The 18,632-nt window shown below is 39.8% G+C and overlaps 1 protein-coding gene across 1 annotated transcript in view; it reads right to left on the reverse strand.

Moving 5' to 3' along the window:
- Window positions 1–2,448: 2,448 nt before the first annotated feature.
- Window positions 2,449–18,632, reverse strand: part of PIG-U (phosphatidylinositol glycan anchor biosynthesis class U) — a 51,789-nt gene continuing 35,605 nt past the window's right edge. The window contains exons 9-12 of the mRNA XM_037428829.2: window positions 18,030–18,173; window positions 15,042–15,166; window positions 12,862–13,004; window positions 2,449–6,462 (exon numbers count right to left, since the gene is read on the reverse strand). Of these exons, the coding sequence (XP_037284726.2) occupies window positions 6,352–6,462; window positions 12,862–13,004; window positions 15,042–15,166; window positions 18,030–18,173 (523 nt within the window). The 3' untranslated portion in view covers window positions 2,449–6,351. The remainder of the gene's footprint in view (window positions 6,463–12,861; window positions 13,005–15,041; window positions 15,167–18,029; window positions 18,174–18,632) is intronic.

Consider the following 18,632-nt stretch of genomic DNA (forward strand, 5'->3'; position numbering starts at 1 on the left):
ATAATGATGTGCTTGTATACACGATAAATATATCCAAATCGTGATGCAAATGACCGCAAAGCTGGAAAACGTTTAACTGGTAAGATTGCTAAATTTACAGGCGCGCACGAAGTGAGATAACTCCCACTGTCTGAAAAAAGATCTAGCGGAATGCTCCGTGTTGCTGCTTTCTAGAGAAATGGGAGACTGCTGAGAAGACATGTTCAGTTTGCATAAACAGCGAAACTTTTTGCTTCTTTCGATAAGAACAACAGAAGAAATCTAATATGCAGCTGCCTGCCTCTTAACTTGATGATCTGGCACTGTTTTCAAACGAACGTTGCATCACCTCACAAGTGTCATTGGCATTGTAGGTGTGACCCCCGCAAAAGAAAAAAAAAAGAACAGGCACACACCAAGTTTCGCGTGGCCCCATTTGCCTAAAAGGACCAGGGTTCCTGAATTTTTCGCTTGTATGGTACACATGCAGCTATCCCGTGACCTGCAAGAGATATGGAAATCTTTAAAAATACCCTCTATTTCACCCTTTATATTACTTCTCGGCAACATCTTGGCTTCAGCTGCACCTGGCCTACCTACTGTTATGATGTGTCATAGCTATAGCTGCACGTTTCCCAAAAAGTCAGCAAGCCGTGAGGTTGGCCGCGGTGACGGATGCTTCTCGATGATGAGCAAACAGTTATCTTCCAGTTCGTGCGGCTAGACCGATGCATTTTAGAAGCTGTCCAATCTGGCAGGAAATGCGGTTTAATTGAAACGTCGAGTACTTACCAACGTGCCCAAACTAAACCACAATGTGTGCCAATGCCAATAGCTTATAAATTAACCCTAGAGTAAAACAAAGCTTATATTCTATCTAAAGACAAAATTATCACAATACTGCACAATATAAGCATAGATAATGGCAAAATAGAAGTTGTAAACAATGTCAAAATCATGGGTGTTTTCTGTTCGAGCGATTTAAATAGAGTACTTCTGTTATAAAGTATCAAAGTATCGTAGGAAGTTGGTGTACAGTAATTTACTAACTTAGAGATATACTCCTCTAAATACATTAGACATTTACTCTACAATTAAATGGTGCTTTCATATAATCAGCATTGTCTTCCTGCATGAGGTAGAACAGGTATCATTGACATCACTAAAATACATATATTACAAAAAAAGTTTTAAGAAGTTTTGGAAACTGCCCTTTCAATGAGCACACTAAAAATCAGTTTTTACAATACTATGACTCCCTTGCACCAACAATATAACAATATATTAGGGATGTGTTTTAAATCCCCATCAAGCACAACACTACATAGCAAAGCTTACAAACCTAGATGTAAATAGAAGTATAGCACATACAATAAACAAATAATTATGGCACATAGCAACCCCAAGAGCTATAATAATAATCATTTATTACAGCCACCCATTCCCTATTTATTAAATAGTTTACATAAATCATTTGAAACTAGTTTTGTTATCCAAACAATGAAATCAATATTTTCTGATGCCTAAGTTGTATCAAACTTAACACCCATTATTTGTGTGATCTCATAAACTATACAGTAGTTAAACTTATGTTACCATTCCAGTTCTGTAAGAGAAGTTTGTCCTTTTTTTTTTCTGGCACGTATTCAAAAGTGTAACTCTTAGGCACCTGTTCCTGCATTAAACGGCGTCGGCGTAACCGGCACAGCGAATGCAGACGGAAGAGAGCGAAAGAGTTCAGCTGCATCTCCCGAAAGAGTTTTCTACCATGAGAGCAAGCAAGCTGCTGTGACAGCCTTTGCAACGTCTCATGCCTGCGTGCTTCTCGAGACGGCACAACGCACGCCTTTCGCGCATTAAGAAGAAATTGGGTTGACCTGCGAGGCTTGGGAGAAGACGTGCTTTGGTAGAAAGGACACCTTAAGTGTGGAACACTCTAGCGGTCTCTTACATTTTTCATCTAGTTTTCAGAGCACAAGCTCGTCCATAATTAATAAGTTTTACAGCGCAGCTATTAGGTGCCCATCTGTGCATTGAGCGTCGTCATCATAACAAGCACAGCGAACAAGGACGAAAGGATGAAAGACTGCGATAGCAAGCTCACCACAATGAGGAGGGAACAACAGTGGTGAGACAAGTTCCACGGCAACCACATGTGGGCCGCCGTGGGTAGTCGTGGCGTCATCACTAAGGCATGCGGCGAGGCTTTTACCAGTACCATATATGGAAATAGAGCGCTGCGTGAACGGAGGTCTGTCTCTGGCAGCTGTTGTGGAATGTGCCAATGTACGTGCTGCCTTCAGCAGTCTTCCGGTTAGCGAGGCAGTCGCGCCTTACCTTATCGCAAGGCCAAAACACCTAAACAGCTACGCTTGTGATTCGCATTAAGCAGTATCATAATCATTAGCGATGCATTCTATGAGGGATTCTTCGGGAAAATTCCGACAGATTTCACACCATGCAAGAATCTACTTCGAAATTTTTTTCTTGTACTTTATTTTTATTCTAAAAACAAATAATTAAGTTTTTTTAGAAAACAGTTCTTTCATAAAAATATTACGGTGGTCAGGCGTCCACCGTTTTGGTAAACGAACTCTTTGTCGGGGCGCAAATATTTTGCCACACCTTAAGTTTTATTGGAATGATTCACCAACAAGAAATTGTTAATTAGCTTTGTACATTTTAATTATTACACCAAATCTCTCTGGCTCATTAGACCACACCCCACAGCCCCCTGGCTATGCTAGCTCTAATCCAGGTCTTAGTATATTAGCATAATTGAATACCAATGCACTGGCAGTGAAATATGCATACATAACAGCTCTGACAAGTTGTGAGAACGGCCGTCAACAATAACTGCAAAAAGTATGCAACCATATAGTATGAAAAATAAAGCAATAAAATAACATGCAAAATGTTTACTTTGTTCCTTTTGTAACACACTTATACAAATAACCATAAGTAGTTAGTATTTAGAACTGATGCAAAAGTAGTTACCAATTTATCACAGAGGAGCCACGCACCAGTTAGGGCCACGAAAAGAAACGATGCAGACATGACAATATACAAGTGCCATAGCTAACAGATTCTTTCTAGCTCTTCTAGAACAGTTTTACTAATACTCAAATTTACTTGGCCACTGCAGTACAAGTGTCAGCAGCAAAATAGGGTTGGCAAGAAATATGCGTTCCTTTAGCATATTGCAATAGCAGATTACAAACTACCTTTGTACAGCTGTATTTTATACCACATTTTCACACAACACAAAAACGACGGTCAACATTCAAACATATATTTTACAACAAAACAGACAAGTTGACGTTTGTGAGCTCAAGTAATGACAATTATTACAATACGCAATACTACTAAACCAAACAGCCACTTCTTATTTCAAATGCTATTTCTGGCGACAAAATACCAGCATACACATTTTACTTGGCATCACTAGATTAAATTCCTTGTACTGGTCAGTGCATTTCCAGGCTGTACCTAATTGTTGACATTGTTCTCTTGTACCGCAATAACTTTAATGAAATGATTCAAAATCACATATAAATCAAAAAAGAAGAAGAAACAAGGGATGACCCACACCAATACATTCACCGAGCTTGTCTAAAACACAATATTTACGAGATGACAGGCAGACAGCAGCCATTGTAGTTGCTTATAATAAACTATTTGCTCTTTAAAGTAGATGTGCATAAGCTTTAACAAACTAAGCACTGAAATGAGGCTAACATGGTATGTACAGTACCTTTGAGGTCTGGCTCACAATTATAAGTAGCATGCTCCAAGTACCATAAAACAATGTTATGATGCATAACCTGCATTGTTAAAGGCTGTGGTTAAATGTCTGTTAATGTAATGACTAATAAGTAACTTAATTCTTCCATCAGATGGTTATTGCAACGTGATGTTCATCGAATGACCTTAAGAAAACATCATTTTTCCTGTATGCTGCCATATGACAAAGACAAATGTCATCATAACTTCTTGTGCTGTGACTGCGGAAGAAAAAAATGCCAAAAAGTTTGTATTTACTATCACATACCCTTTAAATAGCTGTTTCTAATAGTAAAAGTTGCTTTAAAGGTATATGCCAGCCATTCTATATAATTTGTCACATCTGCACAACATAAATCAAGCCAAGCCAACAACAGCGTCGCATACACCTTTTCAATCCGCTTTATGCAACATAGGTTCTCAATATGGTCCTCCCATAATTTTTAATAGCACATTGAAGTCTGCTTTGGTCCCTTGAGAGCAGCTTTTTGGTCATGTACATTTAATCCTATATGCAGGTGTAAATGAACTGAACTATACTGATCAGACGATACAATCGCGGCCGCAGAATAAAAGCCACTGGCATTTAGACCAAATTTTTGTCAAAGAGCTCTTAAATCAATGAACCAGCAATGAGAATAAAAAACCACAATTTTAAATGACAAATATTAGAAAAAGACTAGTAATTAGCAATTTTTCTAAAATGTCCCTGGCCTTGACACAATGCATTCGGTTCTAAATTTAATGTGAATACAGTGCAATCATTCACTTGAAAATTGGTTTTCATCATAAATGGTTAATTTTTTCCATACGACAGCAAGCAAATGACAGTATTAACAAACGTAGCTTGTTGAACATGACATTACATTCATAATGTGTCTGAGGTATATGTGCCATGCACACTTTGCTCCATTCATTAAGATTCAGTAGCATGGCTCCTGTAAAGATTTTTCATCGCAGGCAATTACACCAGTCAGTCACGAGTTCCCGTGAAAGAAGCAACAGCACAGAAATAGGTCACAACCTTCTTTCAAACAGCACAGAAATAGGTCACATCCTTACTTAAACTCATCAGAAAACAGGATTTGAAAACTTTCTTTCCAGGAATGTGCAACCTGTATTTACACACTTAAATGTCTGCAATGCTCTAGTGATATCTATTTAGACACCCTCCGATTGGCTAAATCTTGAGAGTGAGTAGGTGAATGCCTATTGTGAACTCCGCTCTAATTTTTATCCGATCGGTGCATGCTGCAACCAACAGCCCATTTAGTGAGCACTGGTAGAATACCACCCCTGCGCTTGGCTTTTCCAGAGATGAAAGACAATGCACAAAAACTTCCTGAAGGATTTTGCTGTTTCACGAAATAACCAGATTGGTATCACTGATAACATCAAATTAAAGTTCTGCACGGCGACTGTGCAGAAAAGTAGCGTAATTTTTTATGTTGTTAGCCCTTTTTTGCACAGTGAAACAGACCTAAGAATTTACATTAGTTGCTACATTACTTACGAAAAACCTTGCTGTAATGAACTTGAAGAGAATTTCCTTCAATCCGTAGATTACCTGCCCATAATTATTGCCCATCCCCATGACTATGTTGATTTTTTTCAATAATGGAGAAAGTAAGCACTACACTCTTTATATTAAATTACTACAATAAGCCTTTACAAAAAATTTCTGAAGGAAAAGATTATTTGAAAGGCATTGCAATGCCTCCAGTATGTTTTTAGTACTGAACAAAAGTTACAGCAAGCACTTTTTACAAGCACAGATCAGGACTATGATTCTGGTAAATGCTACTGCTTTGGATAAGCTGAGAATGTCCATAGCAGTAATACCACACAATTATGAGCAAGTGCTTCTCACTGCTAATTTACCATTTATGCGATGTTCCAGGATATATTACAATATTATTAAAATGTTAAATGTTCTGTGCACTGTGCTGAGTTATAAACCATCATTTTGCTCATCAATCAACCACCACCATCCAAATTAACAAATACTCAAACCATATTTTGTGATTTGTGAAGTAATCACAAAACAAGAAACAACAAAAGAAGCATGTGCACAAATCCCAAAATAAATCACCAACTCTCTCTGTTTTCAATCTTAATCACAGTCACAGCAAAAAAGAAATCAAGGAAGTTTACATATAAATAACACTAACACCTATGACACAAAACCATCCTAAAAAAATAAGGGGAAAAACACCATTTAATTAACATCTTAGGATACAAAGGGAAAGAGATCAGGTTTTAGAGCTTTTACACATTTTGCAGCTACACAATGCTTACTTTCACTTATTGCCGTTAAAGAGCAAAAACAGGTGACTGTGGAGTGCAATATACAAAAAAGTAGTTATGCAACAAGCGTTGAGACTTGTTCTACAGGTGACTACTTACGTGACGTACTCAGTCTTATGTTGAGTAGGCAACTTTGATACATCTAACATATCACCACGACAGCACACATACTAATGTGATATTACACAATGCCATCATTGAATGAAATGCAAGATAATGAATGTGCAACTCTCCACCGACATTTGAAGTTGAAAAAAAAAAATGATCTAAAGTCCACTGCTGCTAGCGCAGCTCTAACTTCATATTCTTCTCTTCAAGTTCTTTGGGATCCCCATTTTCAAGATAGAAGTTTCTCTTCACGTGAGCAAATAGCAAATCTGTGATGAGAAAAATCTGCAAAGGTGAAAATAGCAACATCAAACAAATGGTGAAGATATTTTACTATGTTTCATGGTTAAGGAAACCAAAAGAAGCACAGAAATAAATTTTGAGGCAGCTCTATGACTGTGTCTGCTTTTGTAGGTCACAATCATGCCATTCTGATCACATGCATGCATCCAACCATGATCGTCAGAAGGACTTTTTCTTGGAGGGTGCAAACCAGTGTTGCATCACAGCTGGGGGAGGGGAAAGCAAGGGTGTAGCACGAGTGAGAGAAGCTTCCGGTGAGGTTTGACGGAGGCAAGTGTCCCTTTTGTACCCCCCTGTCAATCCCCATGCATCCAATGCACACAGAGTGCAAAAGTAACACTGCTTGCTGTAACCACTGCAGACAAAACCATGGTCCCTGCAATATGAATGGCAATAATGCAGCTCCAAAAGTAAGTGTGTGGCCAATAAACACGGGTATAAAAAGGAGTTTACCATGCGCCAACATCGCTGCCGACAAAACTGTGGTCACTATCGACATGATCATACAAGCATTCACTGCATATCGAGTCAAAGTGATGCTTCTTTCTGTGACGTCATCCTCATATGCCCTGCACTGCCTGTTCCACAGACAAGGACCCAGATACAAGGGGTACCCAAAAATAACCGACCTGGCTATTTGTTACGCAGAGCTATGAAGTAAACAATTTTCCAGCTAGATGAGCATCAAGCCACACCTCTCAAGTCCATTGCATCCAGTGGATCCTCCCACAAAGCTTTCCTCGGGGTACAGTGATTTTTTTTTTTCATAAAAACAGTTTCGCACACCTGACGTTTTTTGTAATGTCTGCTGCAAGAGTACTGTGAATGGGCATCAAATATTATTGTGGTGGTAAGATTAGCACTATGACTAGATATGAGTAACATCCAAGAGCGAAAGTGTGGGTAGCTTCGGAGCTGTTCTTTCACAGCATGGCCTTTGTTCACTCGACCAGCTCTTTGTTTGTTTGTCCAAATTCAAGGCAGAAATTTCTCAGTGGCCCTTTAAATCCCGAAATCTTTTTTTTTAATTTGCTCAACCAGCTCTTTCCAAGTCACACTAGATAAATTATTTAACTCTTTAGTTGTCCATCGTCAGTATTCATGAAGTGTCAAATTTTTTTTATATATATAATTTTGCCCACTCGTGAAGTTGACCCAAGTCCAGAACGAGATTTTTCTAGAACTGACATTTCCCCCCTTTTCAAACAGACAAAATCTTTCAAACTTTCCCCGTCACATCATTCTTGTAAATGGTGTTTAATATCACAATATAGGTGCTCAGTAATTTTACTAAAGCATGGAACGAAACTTAACAGCCGCCCCCTGTTCACTTCAGCTGACAATCACGAAAAAAAAAAAAAAACACACCGAGCACGCAAAACTAGTTTCATGAGAAAAATCACTGTACCCAGTGAAAAGCTTTCTGTAAGAATCCTCTAAATGCAATGAACTCGAAAGGTGTTGTAGCCTGATGCCCACCTAGTGGGATATCTGCGTACTATGGTAACTCAGCCCAACGCAGCACCGGTCCGGTTACTTTTGGGTACCTGTGTTTTTATCACCCATGACCCAGTCCTCACAGAAGTCATATGCAGACCTGCCAAGTACTGGGACACATAATTAGGAAGACCCTGCCCGAGGGGGGAGGGGGCATTTTTTTTATTTTTTTGAACAAAAAAGTGCACCTTTCGGAAGGAAATGGTCTCCAGGCTTTTCAACTGAACTACCTCTGCATTAGGCAGAGCAGGGTCTGTTGGGGAAAACTTGTGTCGCATGTAGTCGCACACTGTCACAAAGTAGTGCCGAACTGCCTCGAAAAGTTCCTGTTGTTCCTTGGGCTTTAGCTTGTCTTATTTTTGAACAAAGGTGGTGGTCGCCGACTTGGCCCTCCTCAAGAAATCTTCCGTGTAGGTCTGGTTGTAGCAATGTCCAGCCTGGTCGCACTTCGCAAGGAGAACATGTCCGAGAGTTTTGTCGGACATGGACGACCGAAATTCAGTTCTTGTTTTCCTCACAAGGCTAAAGAGACGCTCACACTCGGCATTGCTGTGTGGAATTGACAAAATTCCAAACATCACCTCAGCATTTCGGCTGAACTTCAACCTTCCATCTGCAGTTCTCAGCTGTGACACCATTCTCCACTGGGCATCCACTCGTTCTTCTTGTAGAATATGGGGAGGAAGATCCTGAGCCTGCCACTTGGAAAACTCTACCTCCAGTGCGTCGACCCCTTCCATTTTCGACTCTCCCGGTTGGAGAGGTAGCATCGCTGAAAAATAGTCCACAAAAAAGTGAACCTTTCGGAAGGACATGGTGTCCAGGGTTTTCAGAACTACCTCTGCATTAAGCAGAGCAGGGTCTGTCAGGGGAAACTTGTGTCGCATGTAGTCGCACACTGTCACAAAGTAGTGCCGAACTGCCTCGAAGAACTCCTGTTGCTCACTGGGCTTTAGCTTGTCTACCACAGTCCTAGTTTCCTGTCCAATGATGAGGTCCTCGTCCCCTTTCTGTGCCTCCCTGCTATGGTAGTCCAAGTTGAGCAGCTCTGGGCTTCGTTTCAGCCACGATGGGTTTACAAATCTTGAGAAAATGTCTCGAAGAAGTTCCAAGAGAAGCGACCGTAGCACGTGGATCTGGGGAGCTTGTGCTTGCAAGGAGAGGTTCACTTTCTCGAAAATGGGAATAATATTCTGCAAGAAGAGACAATATGCTCGGTTGGTTTCCAGGCTGAGGAAAACAAAAAGCCGTTCTTCACGTGTTGGGCAGTGCTGGTCAGTCTTCTGTGTGCAGGAAACCTTGGCTTACTTCGCTAGCACTGAAGGAGCCTGTGTCAAGTTCTTTCTTTTCGTTTTGCACTGATCAGGCTTTTCTGCTGGAGCTGTTGCTTGCTTTGCTGATGTTTTTGGGATCTGGTATGAGTCCAGAAAGCTGGGACTCTTTTTGTCCTTCACTTCGTGCAAGAAGAAGCTCAACAGAGGCTTCCACTGATCCAGGAGCCTGGTCAAGCATTTCCTAAGAGATAGCCACCGAGTTGGGACATGTTTCAAGATTTTTCTGAAGTCTGCATCATGAATTTCCTGAAACTGCCTCAAGGCCTCCTTCTTCTTAGCACTCTTTTCCAGGTAATAAAATATATCTACAAGAACTTCGTCCACTTTTGCTGGAAGGCACACTGCTCCCTTCTCAGCTGCCAAGTTTATTAAGTGGCATGTGCACCCGATTTTAATCAAATTTTCTTGGACTTCCATCAGCACCGCTGCCACGCCATTTTTACCAAGCATCACGTTGGCGTTGTCGGAACAAAACGCTACACAGTTCGTGACCGGTATATGAAACGACGCGAGAGCCTCCAGAATTAGGTTGCCTATGTTGCGACCACTTGCTTGTCCCGTCAACGTACACAAAGAAAGTAGTCGACTCTCAACTAAGCCAGACTCCCCCACGTATGTCACCACGATCGGGTACAACTGCGAGTGGCTATCATTACTGCCGTCGATGGCAACCGAGAAAACTTTTTGCTTCAAGGAACTCATTGTTGAATAAAACAGGTCACTGACCAATGTCAAACAAAACAAGACGTTTCGGGACCCGTACGGGTCCCTTGTTCACAATCGTGTTTTGTTCACAATCTTGTTTTGAAACGTCTTGTTTTGTTTGACATTGGTCAGTGACCTGTTTTATTCAACAATGCCTTTACCTGACCAGACGGCATTCCGTCGAACTCTCGACTACTTCAAGGAACTCACTATGCGCTCCTGAGTATGGTTTGCCATCTCGCCAACAATTGCACTTGTCTTGGTTCTCGCACAGCCGTACCGCTTTGCGACATCCGAAGTAGGGAACATCTTTCGTAGAAGGGGACCCACGTGGTCAGAGACGGTCAATGGAAGGTTATGTTCCAGCAGAAACCCAGTGAAGAGACATTCCGCTCGGATCACGTCACTATCAGAGTTCCGCTTTGAAAAAAACTGTCCCAGCTGCTGCTGCTTTTCTTGGCATTGCACGTGACTTACGTGTTTCTTGGATGAAACGTGAGCAACAACGTCGGTTTTGCCTCTGTGAGAAACGCTGATGTCGCAGCCACACACCACGCAGAACGCAAAATGCTTTCCCTTCCTCGATTCCACGATGCAGGGGAATTCGGATGTGTACTGCTTCAAAAACACCTGTAAGTACTGTTTTCGCTCCCGCTCTTTACTAAGAGCCATGGCTGACAGCAAACCAAGACACCAACACCACTGCTCCGAAGCACGCCAACTCAACCGCTAACAAAGCACAACATGCGAACATCGCAAGCTCGATCAACTGAGTGATGGCGATGGCAGTTGGTTTTGATTAGTCTCACCAAAGTTGCCAGACCAACAGTAAATTTTCTGCTAAAAACGGCTAAAACTTTCCACAAAACTACGTTTTGCACGCTTCCCGGAAGATTTTTGCGTCAACCGTACAACCGTACAAAGGGGTCAAAATTCGTACATTGTACGTGTAATCCGGAAGACTTGGCAGGTCTGCATATGAGCATTCTGGCAGTATATATTTTATGACGCAACATTAAAAATGGCCTCTCTTCGTCATGAAGCAATGAGCATCTGTTGATAAGAATGACACTTTTTGCAAATGCTGTTGAGAAAACTGTGGTAGACGTGGACATCGATGGTGCAGTTCTGAAGGCAAGTTCGCGGCCAGTGCACAATGAGGTAAATAATGAACATTAAACTACTGCTGAAACAGTTACTGCAGATGAAAACATGATCACTAGTATAATCACATTCACTGATAGCAACTATTGATAGCAGCTGCTGAGCTGAGTATGTAGCCAACACAGCAGATTAAACACAATAATATTACAGAAGGGCACGAACAATTTTGAGCTTTTCTGTCATTCAGTGGAAACTATGGTGGCATAGATTTCTACACTTTATTTTCAGTTGGCCTGCAGTGCAGCTTTTGTGATGTGCATTTTTTGTGTTTCGTTGGTTACGCCAATACCTCTATGAGTGGCCAAATATGCTCCTGTTAATAAAATTTTTATGCCAATAAATAACTCTCACAACTGTAGGGACCAGGGACCAAAGACAAGCCGTAACTATCAGACTTTCTGAGCTTGTGCAGTCTATGTATGAAACTTGGCAGCAACAATATTCTACAACAAAAAATTTCCTGCATGTGTCTGGTCGATTTCACTGAAGGAAAGAAGTTTAAATTTAAGGGCTCACTTTTCTTTGTTAGATGCAATATTAATGAGAACAGGCAATGAACTAACAGACATTGTCCATGAATTCTCATTAATATTCCGTTAATTTACATGAGGGTGTTTGCTGTGTCAATTTTGTCAAACATTATAGACACAGTGAACATTTTACGGCATCACAGTACAGCATGATGGGACAGTGTAGTGTAACATCATCCCTAGTATAAAAACAAGAAACAAAATCAAGCTTCTTTTTTTTCGTTTTGCTAAATATTTGAGGCTGATCTAACCAGGACTGACATATGTTGCATACTTATTTTGTTTTTGCATTATCTATACCAGCCTTTATTATCAAAAACTGCAAGTAGCAATAAATAGGATATAAAAATAAAGTCTGAACTCTTTATAATTTGTCACATCTATGTTTAACTGTACTCAGAAAGATGTTCTAGGACATCTTTAACATGCTTTCTGTTTGTAATATTTGCGTGCAACATCTGAAGAAACTTGTCATCAGTGTTTGCTTGGCAGTGGTTTACCAATAAAGAAAGTTGCAGGTATCATAAATTACATAGTATAAAGTCACAGGGAGCACAAGGGGCCTTTGATTTGATATTTTTAAATCTTTTATCATAGCAATACATAAGTAATGATAACATTATGCAGCAGCTGAACATTTAATGGCCATCTTCAAATCATTACAAAGCTTATTCAAATGTGAAAATTCCCTTTTATGTGTATTTGCAAGCATTAGGTTTATATATCTTGCTAAAAATATTAAACACTATTCTAATAAAAGTTATTTTCAATAGTCTTCGGCTCCGTTTAAAGCAGCCAGTAATTTTATTTTTTCACCTATAGCTTTTTATAACCTCTTTTCACAGAAACTGTGAATAGTACCAGCTAGGTTCACAGCAGCATGTGTGACACCTGAAATATACTTAGTCACACATGTGCAACCATGCAGACGAATTTACACTTAATATTATAGTTCATGAAAACTTTCCCTACGTACTTGTTGTGATCAATGATGCGCTTAGATACCTCCCAATTTCATTTTGTTAACCATGCATTAGAAAGGACAGTGATGCAGGAGAAATAACAGATAATTAAACAAATATGAACCAAAAGCCTATTTTCCTAAACAGTACAGGTTTACATTCATCAATTGTTTGGCCGCACTGCCTTACCTGACCAGTGTTAAAGGCTAATGTAATGCCAAAGTAAAAGTTGGCATTGGCACTACTTGAAAAAATCCACAGGTGCCAGAGAAGCGGTGCAAGTGCTGAGCATGATACAAATATACAGCCCACCAGGAAGTACTGCTTCATATCTGCAAAGAAACAAGCCAAAAATATGGAGTATGTTAAACATCTTGAGCAAGTAATTAAGATTTTCCAAAATGTGTAGTGTGCACAGTGAGGCAATGGTCTTTGCAGAAAACTGCAGTGAATTTGTCGAAAATAACAGTGTGATATCTGTCTAAAAACTGCATGCCAAATGCCGATGCCAACAGCAGTGCCTATGTACCTACCTTATGGCTACATAAACAACCTCAGTCATCCATATTAGATCATTATGCCTCAATTTCTATGCTTTAAAATCATATTGTTACGTAAAATGATACGAGACGTGACTATTTGTGAATGTATTGACACGGATCAAGACGGAGCACAGCACACACAGTGCACAAGCCAGTCTTCTTCAGCATCTTCTGTACGCAGAATGTTTCACCCTTCATGTGCTAGCTACATAGCAATATTCGCGTGTCTTCCTACTTGTAATTTATATTGTAGAGCTACTGAATAGACACCCTAAATTCAAATTACATGACAACAAAGGGTGTATGAAAAACTGAAAGCATCTATCTCGGACGCTGAGAGAAAGCTGGACTCCAGTTATTCTGTCGTACAATTTTCACTCAATTACTGCCAACAACAGTTATGTGCCTCTGAGTCCAGAATAAACATAAGAGACTCATTTGAGAAGAAACTACCAGTGCTCATACAAACCACAGACTCACTCAAAACTCCAATGATGCAACATTCACATTTGGTAAGACTTTGTGTGTGATACAAATTTGCCACATTCCTTGGCACAAATAGGTAGTGAACAAACTGAAGAAGCACCGAAAGGCAGGCTAGTTGGTACATAACTATAAACTTGAAAAAACAGCACAAGGACAGGACGAAGGACGGTGACACGACTATGGGAACCGACTGCCAACTGAACTTTGTATTGACGAAACCAAGACTATTAGTTTGCAATTATTAGTGATGTGCGTAACGTCAAATAGCCGATTTCTTTTTCAAACAGATCAAGCGGCGATGCACTTACACATCGACTGTCTCTTTGGTGGATGACAAATGCCTCGAATATCTCCCCCACATGCCTTTGACGATTTAATTGTTTTTCATTCTTTCGTGTATCAACACATTCTTTGTTTCGTCAAAAAAATATTTCATTTGGCAGTCAGCACTTGTCCTCGTGTCACCTTCCTTCATGCGGTCTTTGTGCTGTTTTTTTTTCCAAGTTTATAGGTAATGTACAACATACAGAACATTGGCTGTTCTAAATGCGTTGTCATGCTGTAGCAGATCATACAAATGTGCCCCACTGTGCCCCAGGCAGAAGATCCAGCAAACCAACCAGTGGCACAGGATGCTGATCCTACCTATACCATATCCACAACACCCATACTCATACCATACCTATAACAACCATACCTATACCTATACCACCCATAAAACAGCACCCCTAATCACTCAATGCCTCGCATGACACAAGCATTTCGTGGACCTCCTTTGGGCAGCCAATGTCTCTAAGCTAGTCGTTTTTTTTCTTGATTTATACTTCGTTGTAGCTACTACTCAAGTAACAGTAGCAACCACATAAAAATAGTTAAATTATTAACAATAATAAAAAAAGTTGCTCATAAATTACCATGAAATTTACAATTGCAAGGCCTTCACTAGGCTGCAAAACAATAGGCAGTTGGTGGAATGGAGAACATTGTTGGCGGCCAGATGGTCATTACCCCTAGACACTTGCCTCAATACAACAAGTTCCTCAATGCTCTGGACAGACTATTCTGGGGTGTTTCATTGACTGATATTATAGCATTTTTGGGAACAGTGTTGCGACGGCATTTTAGAGCAAGAGACGACCAACCACAAGAAATTGTTACTGTCTTCGTTCACTGTATGGGTGTAGTCTCACAAAATGAACTTCCGTTCGAAGTGTAGCTAAAAAAGACTAAAGTATTGTTCCTATTTTTAATTTTAACTTTATAAAATATAAAAACAAGAACATTATTTCTCCACTACTGTATAGAAAATTTTAATAAAAATTGGCACTACTATGCACTCACATGGAAAGACATGCTTCCAGACAGGCAGCAGAGATGTATAGAGAGCGACGTCACCGATACTAGGATAGGATTTGAAAACTGCTGTCAATGCAACCAGTAAAAAGAACAGGAGTAGTGGTTCTTTCCTGAAAATGTACAGACAGGCAAGTAAACACATAGTTTAAACACACATGAATGGTTAGCACACGAAGTATTAACTTCTAGGGCTGAAGGCACGAATGAAGTACTATAAAGACAGCGGTGTAGCTATTTTTTATAGAAGCCAGAGGGCTAACCTATTTATGCAGCTTATGATGTGCACGGTCAAGCAACTACTATTGATAAGATGTATTTGTCTGCTGTCAGTACAATAAAACAATAAGTGCTGAAAAAATGCACCTTCCCACAAAAAAGTGGCAAAGATGGCAGGCAATTATAGTATATAAAACAGGCACTTGATAATACTACAATTGTCAAGATTAAATAAACGCTATACCATAGACTCCCTTTAAAAGGAGCTCAAAGGGACCACGATCATTTATTTGTCTTATCAGGAGTTTGTCTTATCAGAAGAGCCCCCCAAAACCAAATGCTAACATGCCAAGTACACCCAAATATGTTGCTTGAAAACATGAATGAAGTGTACTTATTCGGCTCAGCTTGATAAAAAATATGCTTACAAGTAGAGTATTTAGACTAAACTAACGAGTACTACTTCATTTCACGAGTTCATAATAAATATGCTCATGAATAAATTTCTACCACATCTTAACAATAAAACTGTAGCACGACCCTATTTTGACAATTAGAAAAAGATGAAAAGAAAGAGACAAGCACAATTTTCCTTCAAAGAATGAAAAAATTATTCTTCTGGCTGTTCACCTTCTGAGAAACTGTTTTACTGGCTTTGCTATCACTTTTGGATAAGCTTCCATTGCACACCGCAACCTTGACAAAGCCAATATACGCCAAGTTGCTTATGATTGTCTGCAAGCTTTTTTTTTATGTGAGGTTCCGATAATTTCTTATTTTCAGCTTGCAGTAACTTTTCCTGAACGACGTGCAGCTCAAGATCTCCGTTTACTCAACTCATGATCACAAGCCTCGGGCACAAAAAAAGGACATGATGCAGCTATATTTTGTGTGCAAAATGGCCTCCCTTTGTCGTGCACTTTCATTATAAAAATAGTGCATTACAATTCGCTGCATTTCACTGCGAACAAATATGACGTGCATAATAGGCCCTATGAAAAACAACGCTAACTGACCACAACGTGGGCTCAGGCGCCATTGCGTGACGGCAATGACAATGCATTTGACTCCCCTGATGGGAGTGCTAGTGCCACATATGTGGTTTCCGTTTCATGTGATTATAATGTACAGTCAATTTTTGTTCCCATTCTCACTTTTATTTGGCTTTTTTTTTTCTTCCCCTTCTCTTTCATTTTCCCCTCTAGCCAAGCTCTTGTGTTCTTCTGTTCTCTATAGTACTCCTGTTGGAGAACTGACGAAAGCGAAAAGAATGCGAAAATATGAATGCTTTTTGTTGCTTTCTTTGCTAATAAAGCCGGCCTTTTCTCCACCTACAGGCCAGGGGTGAGAAAGACACCAGCTTTATGCACTGACCTTTCTTTTCCATTTATCTCGCTTTCTCCTTTCCACGTCGTAATTTGATTTCGATTTGCTTTGAGTCTTGACGCCAAGAAGCTTTCTTTTTGCTTTCTTTTTGCTTTCTTTTGTTCGCCTGAGTGCCCCTGACAAGTCTATATTGTTTGTTGCGCAGAATCCCCATCACTATTGGTCGCTGCGAGAGTTCGTCCTAACAGAAGAGTCCTGTTAGGCTGTTATTCTTCAGCAGATTTTTTTTGCATTGAGTCAATGGAAAACTAAACAAACACTCCCGTGTTGTTTCTCTTAAGCAAGAATTTCTGTTAACAGAGTTCATCTTAACGGGAGTTTACTGTACAAGTATACAGAGTAGGGTGCCTGAATACCATGTCACATGATTTAAAAAAAAAAAAGGGGGCAATGAGTTAGCTAGCGGAGAAGCAAGGAGGTACACACTGTTCACAGTCAAGTGGGATAGATGCCAGTAACCTTCAATAATAATTGCTGATGCTTTAAGTGCCGAAACCACGAAATGTTTATAAGGCACAACGTAGTGGATGGCCCAAAAGCTTTGACCACCTAAATCAGGCCTCTAACATTCTCACCTCCTCTGAAAATTCAACCACCACAATAACGATTGAACCTGTGACCTTTGAGTCAGAAGCCAAGTACTGTGATCGTTGTAACACTGTGATGAATTGCCAGTAGCCTTCAAACATGCTCCAAGGAGCATGCTTGATTCCTATTTCAACATGTGGCATAGGTAAATATTACACAGAACACATGTATTAAATATTCTGGCACTTTGTAGCACTTTGTAAGATCAACATAAATATGTCACGCTAAAAAGCTAAGCAAGTCTTTATAATGCTAATAAGCAAATCTGGAGTCACTAAAGAAAATGCTAGAGCAAGTGTTTGATTATTCAGTGCCTAGCTGCTTTCTACCAAGACATGGCTAGCAGTACGTTGCTCATTAAGAATCGACTCCTTATCTAGCTGAAAACCAAAATAAGATATTGTGAATGAATAAATGCAAAGTTTTAGCAAAGAGCAGAATCAGCACTCTAATGCAAGTAGGTGATCAGCAGATATGTTTTACAACTGGCACAACTATGATTGAACATTTTTTTGCATCCATGCAATCCCCTCATGCATTTGTCTCAGATTAATGTTGACACGATGCAATACATTAACTACCCTTCTATATTCAGGCCAAAGCTGAACCCAATTATTTATGGTAAGTTTAACTACTTGTCATGTTGCAACAGAGCATGTATAGTTGGTCAGAAAAAAATGCAAATAAAAATTTGGTGTCACAGTTATCTAAGAGAAATCAAGATTACAAAAAGGAAGTCCTAAACTGCCAACATGCAAGTATGCACACTCTAAAAAGACTTGCCTTAGACGAATGCTCAGTGGAACCATATAGACGAAGGCATTAAGTTGGAAGATCCAGAGAAAAAAGACCCGAAAATGTTCAAAAACTTCAGTAAAGAAGTACCAGAAGACACCTATGTTAGGTGTCAAGTCTGGCACAGCACATCTGCAAATAAGCATGAAATGTTTTAGTGAGAATTTTAAATGTTATGATGCTACTAACTATAACTAAGATAATAGACATGATAACAGTACTAGAGTCTAACTGATATGTCAAAAGCACACACTATTTTCCTGTCTGACTCCTCACCTTTTAGACAGATAACTGAATTTAACCGATTCCGATGAGGTAATTTAGATCAGCCTTCAAAACCACACTTCATTTCTTACTTTTAAGTGTGGAGTATTTCTTTAAGAATGAAAGCCACTTTGACCACTTCTATCTGTCTGTATCTCTATTGAGCTATCTAGCCAGAAACTTAAATCAGGCGCTCTCGTGGTTGTCTCCTTGAGTTGGTATATACCAAAGCTTGCACAACATTGCGTGAGAATAGGATGCACATAGTTCACAAGTCATGAAATGAATACCTTACATGCCTGTCACATACGTTATGTCACATACATC

The sequence above is a fragment of the Rhipicephalus microplus genome, chromosome X (genome assembly GCF_043290135.1).
Source record: "Rhipicephalus microplus isolate Deutch F79 chromosome X, USDA_Rmic, whole genome shotgun sequence".
NCBI classification, from domain to species: Eukaryota; Metazoa; Arthropoda; class Arachnida; order Ixodida; family Ixodidae; genus Rhipicephalus; species Rhipicephalus microplus.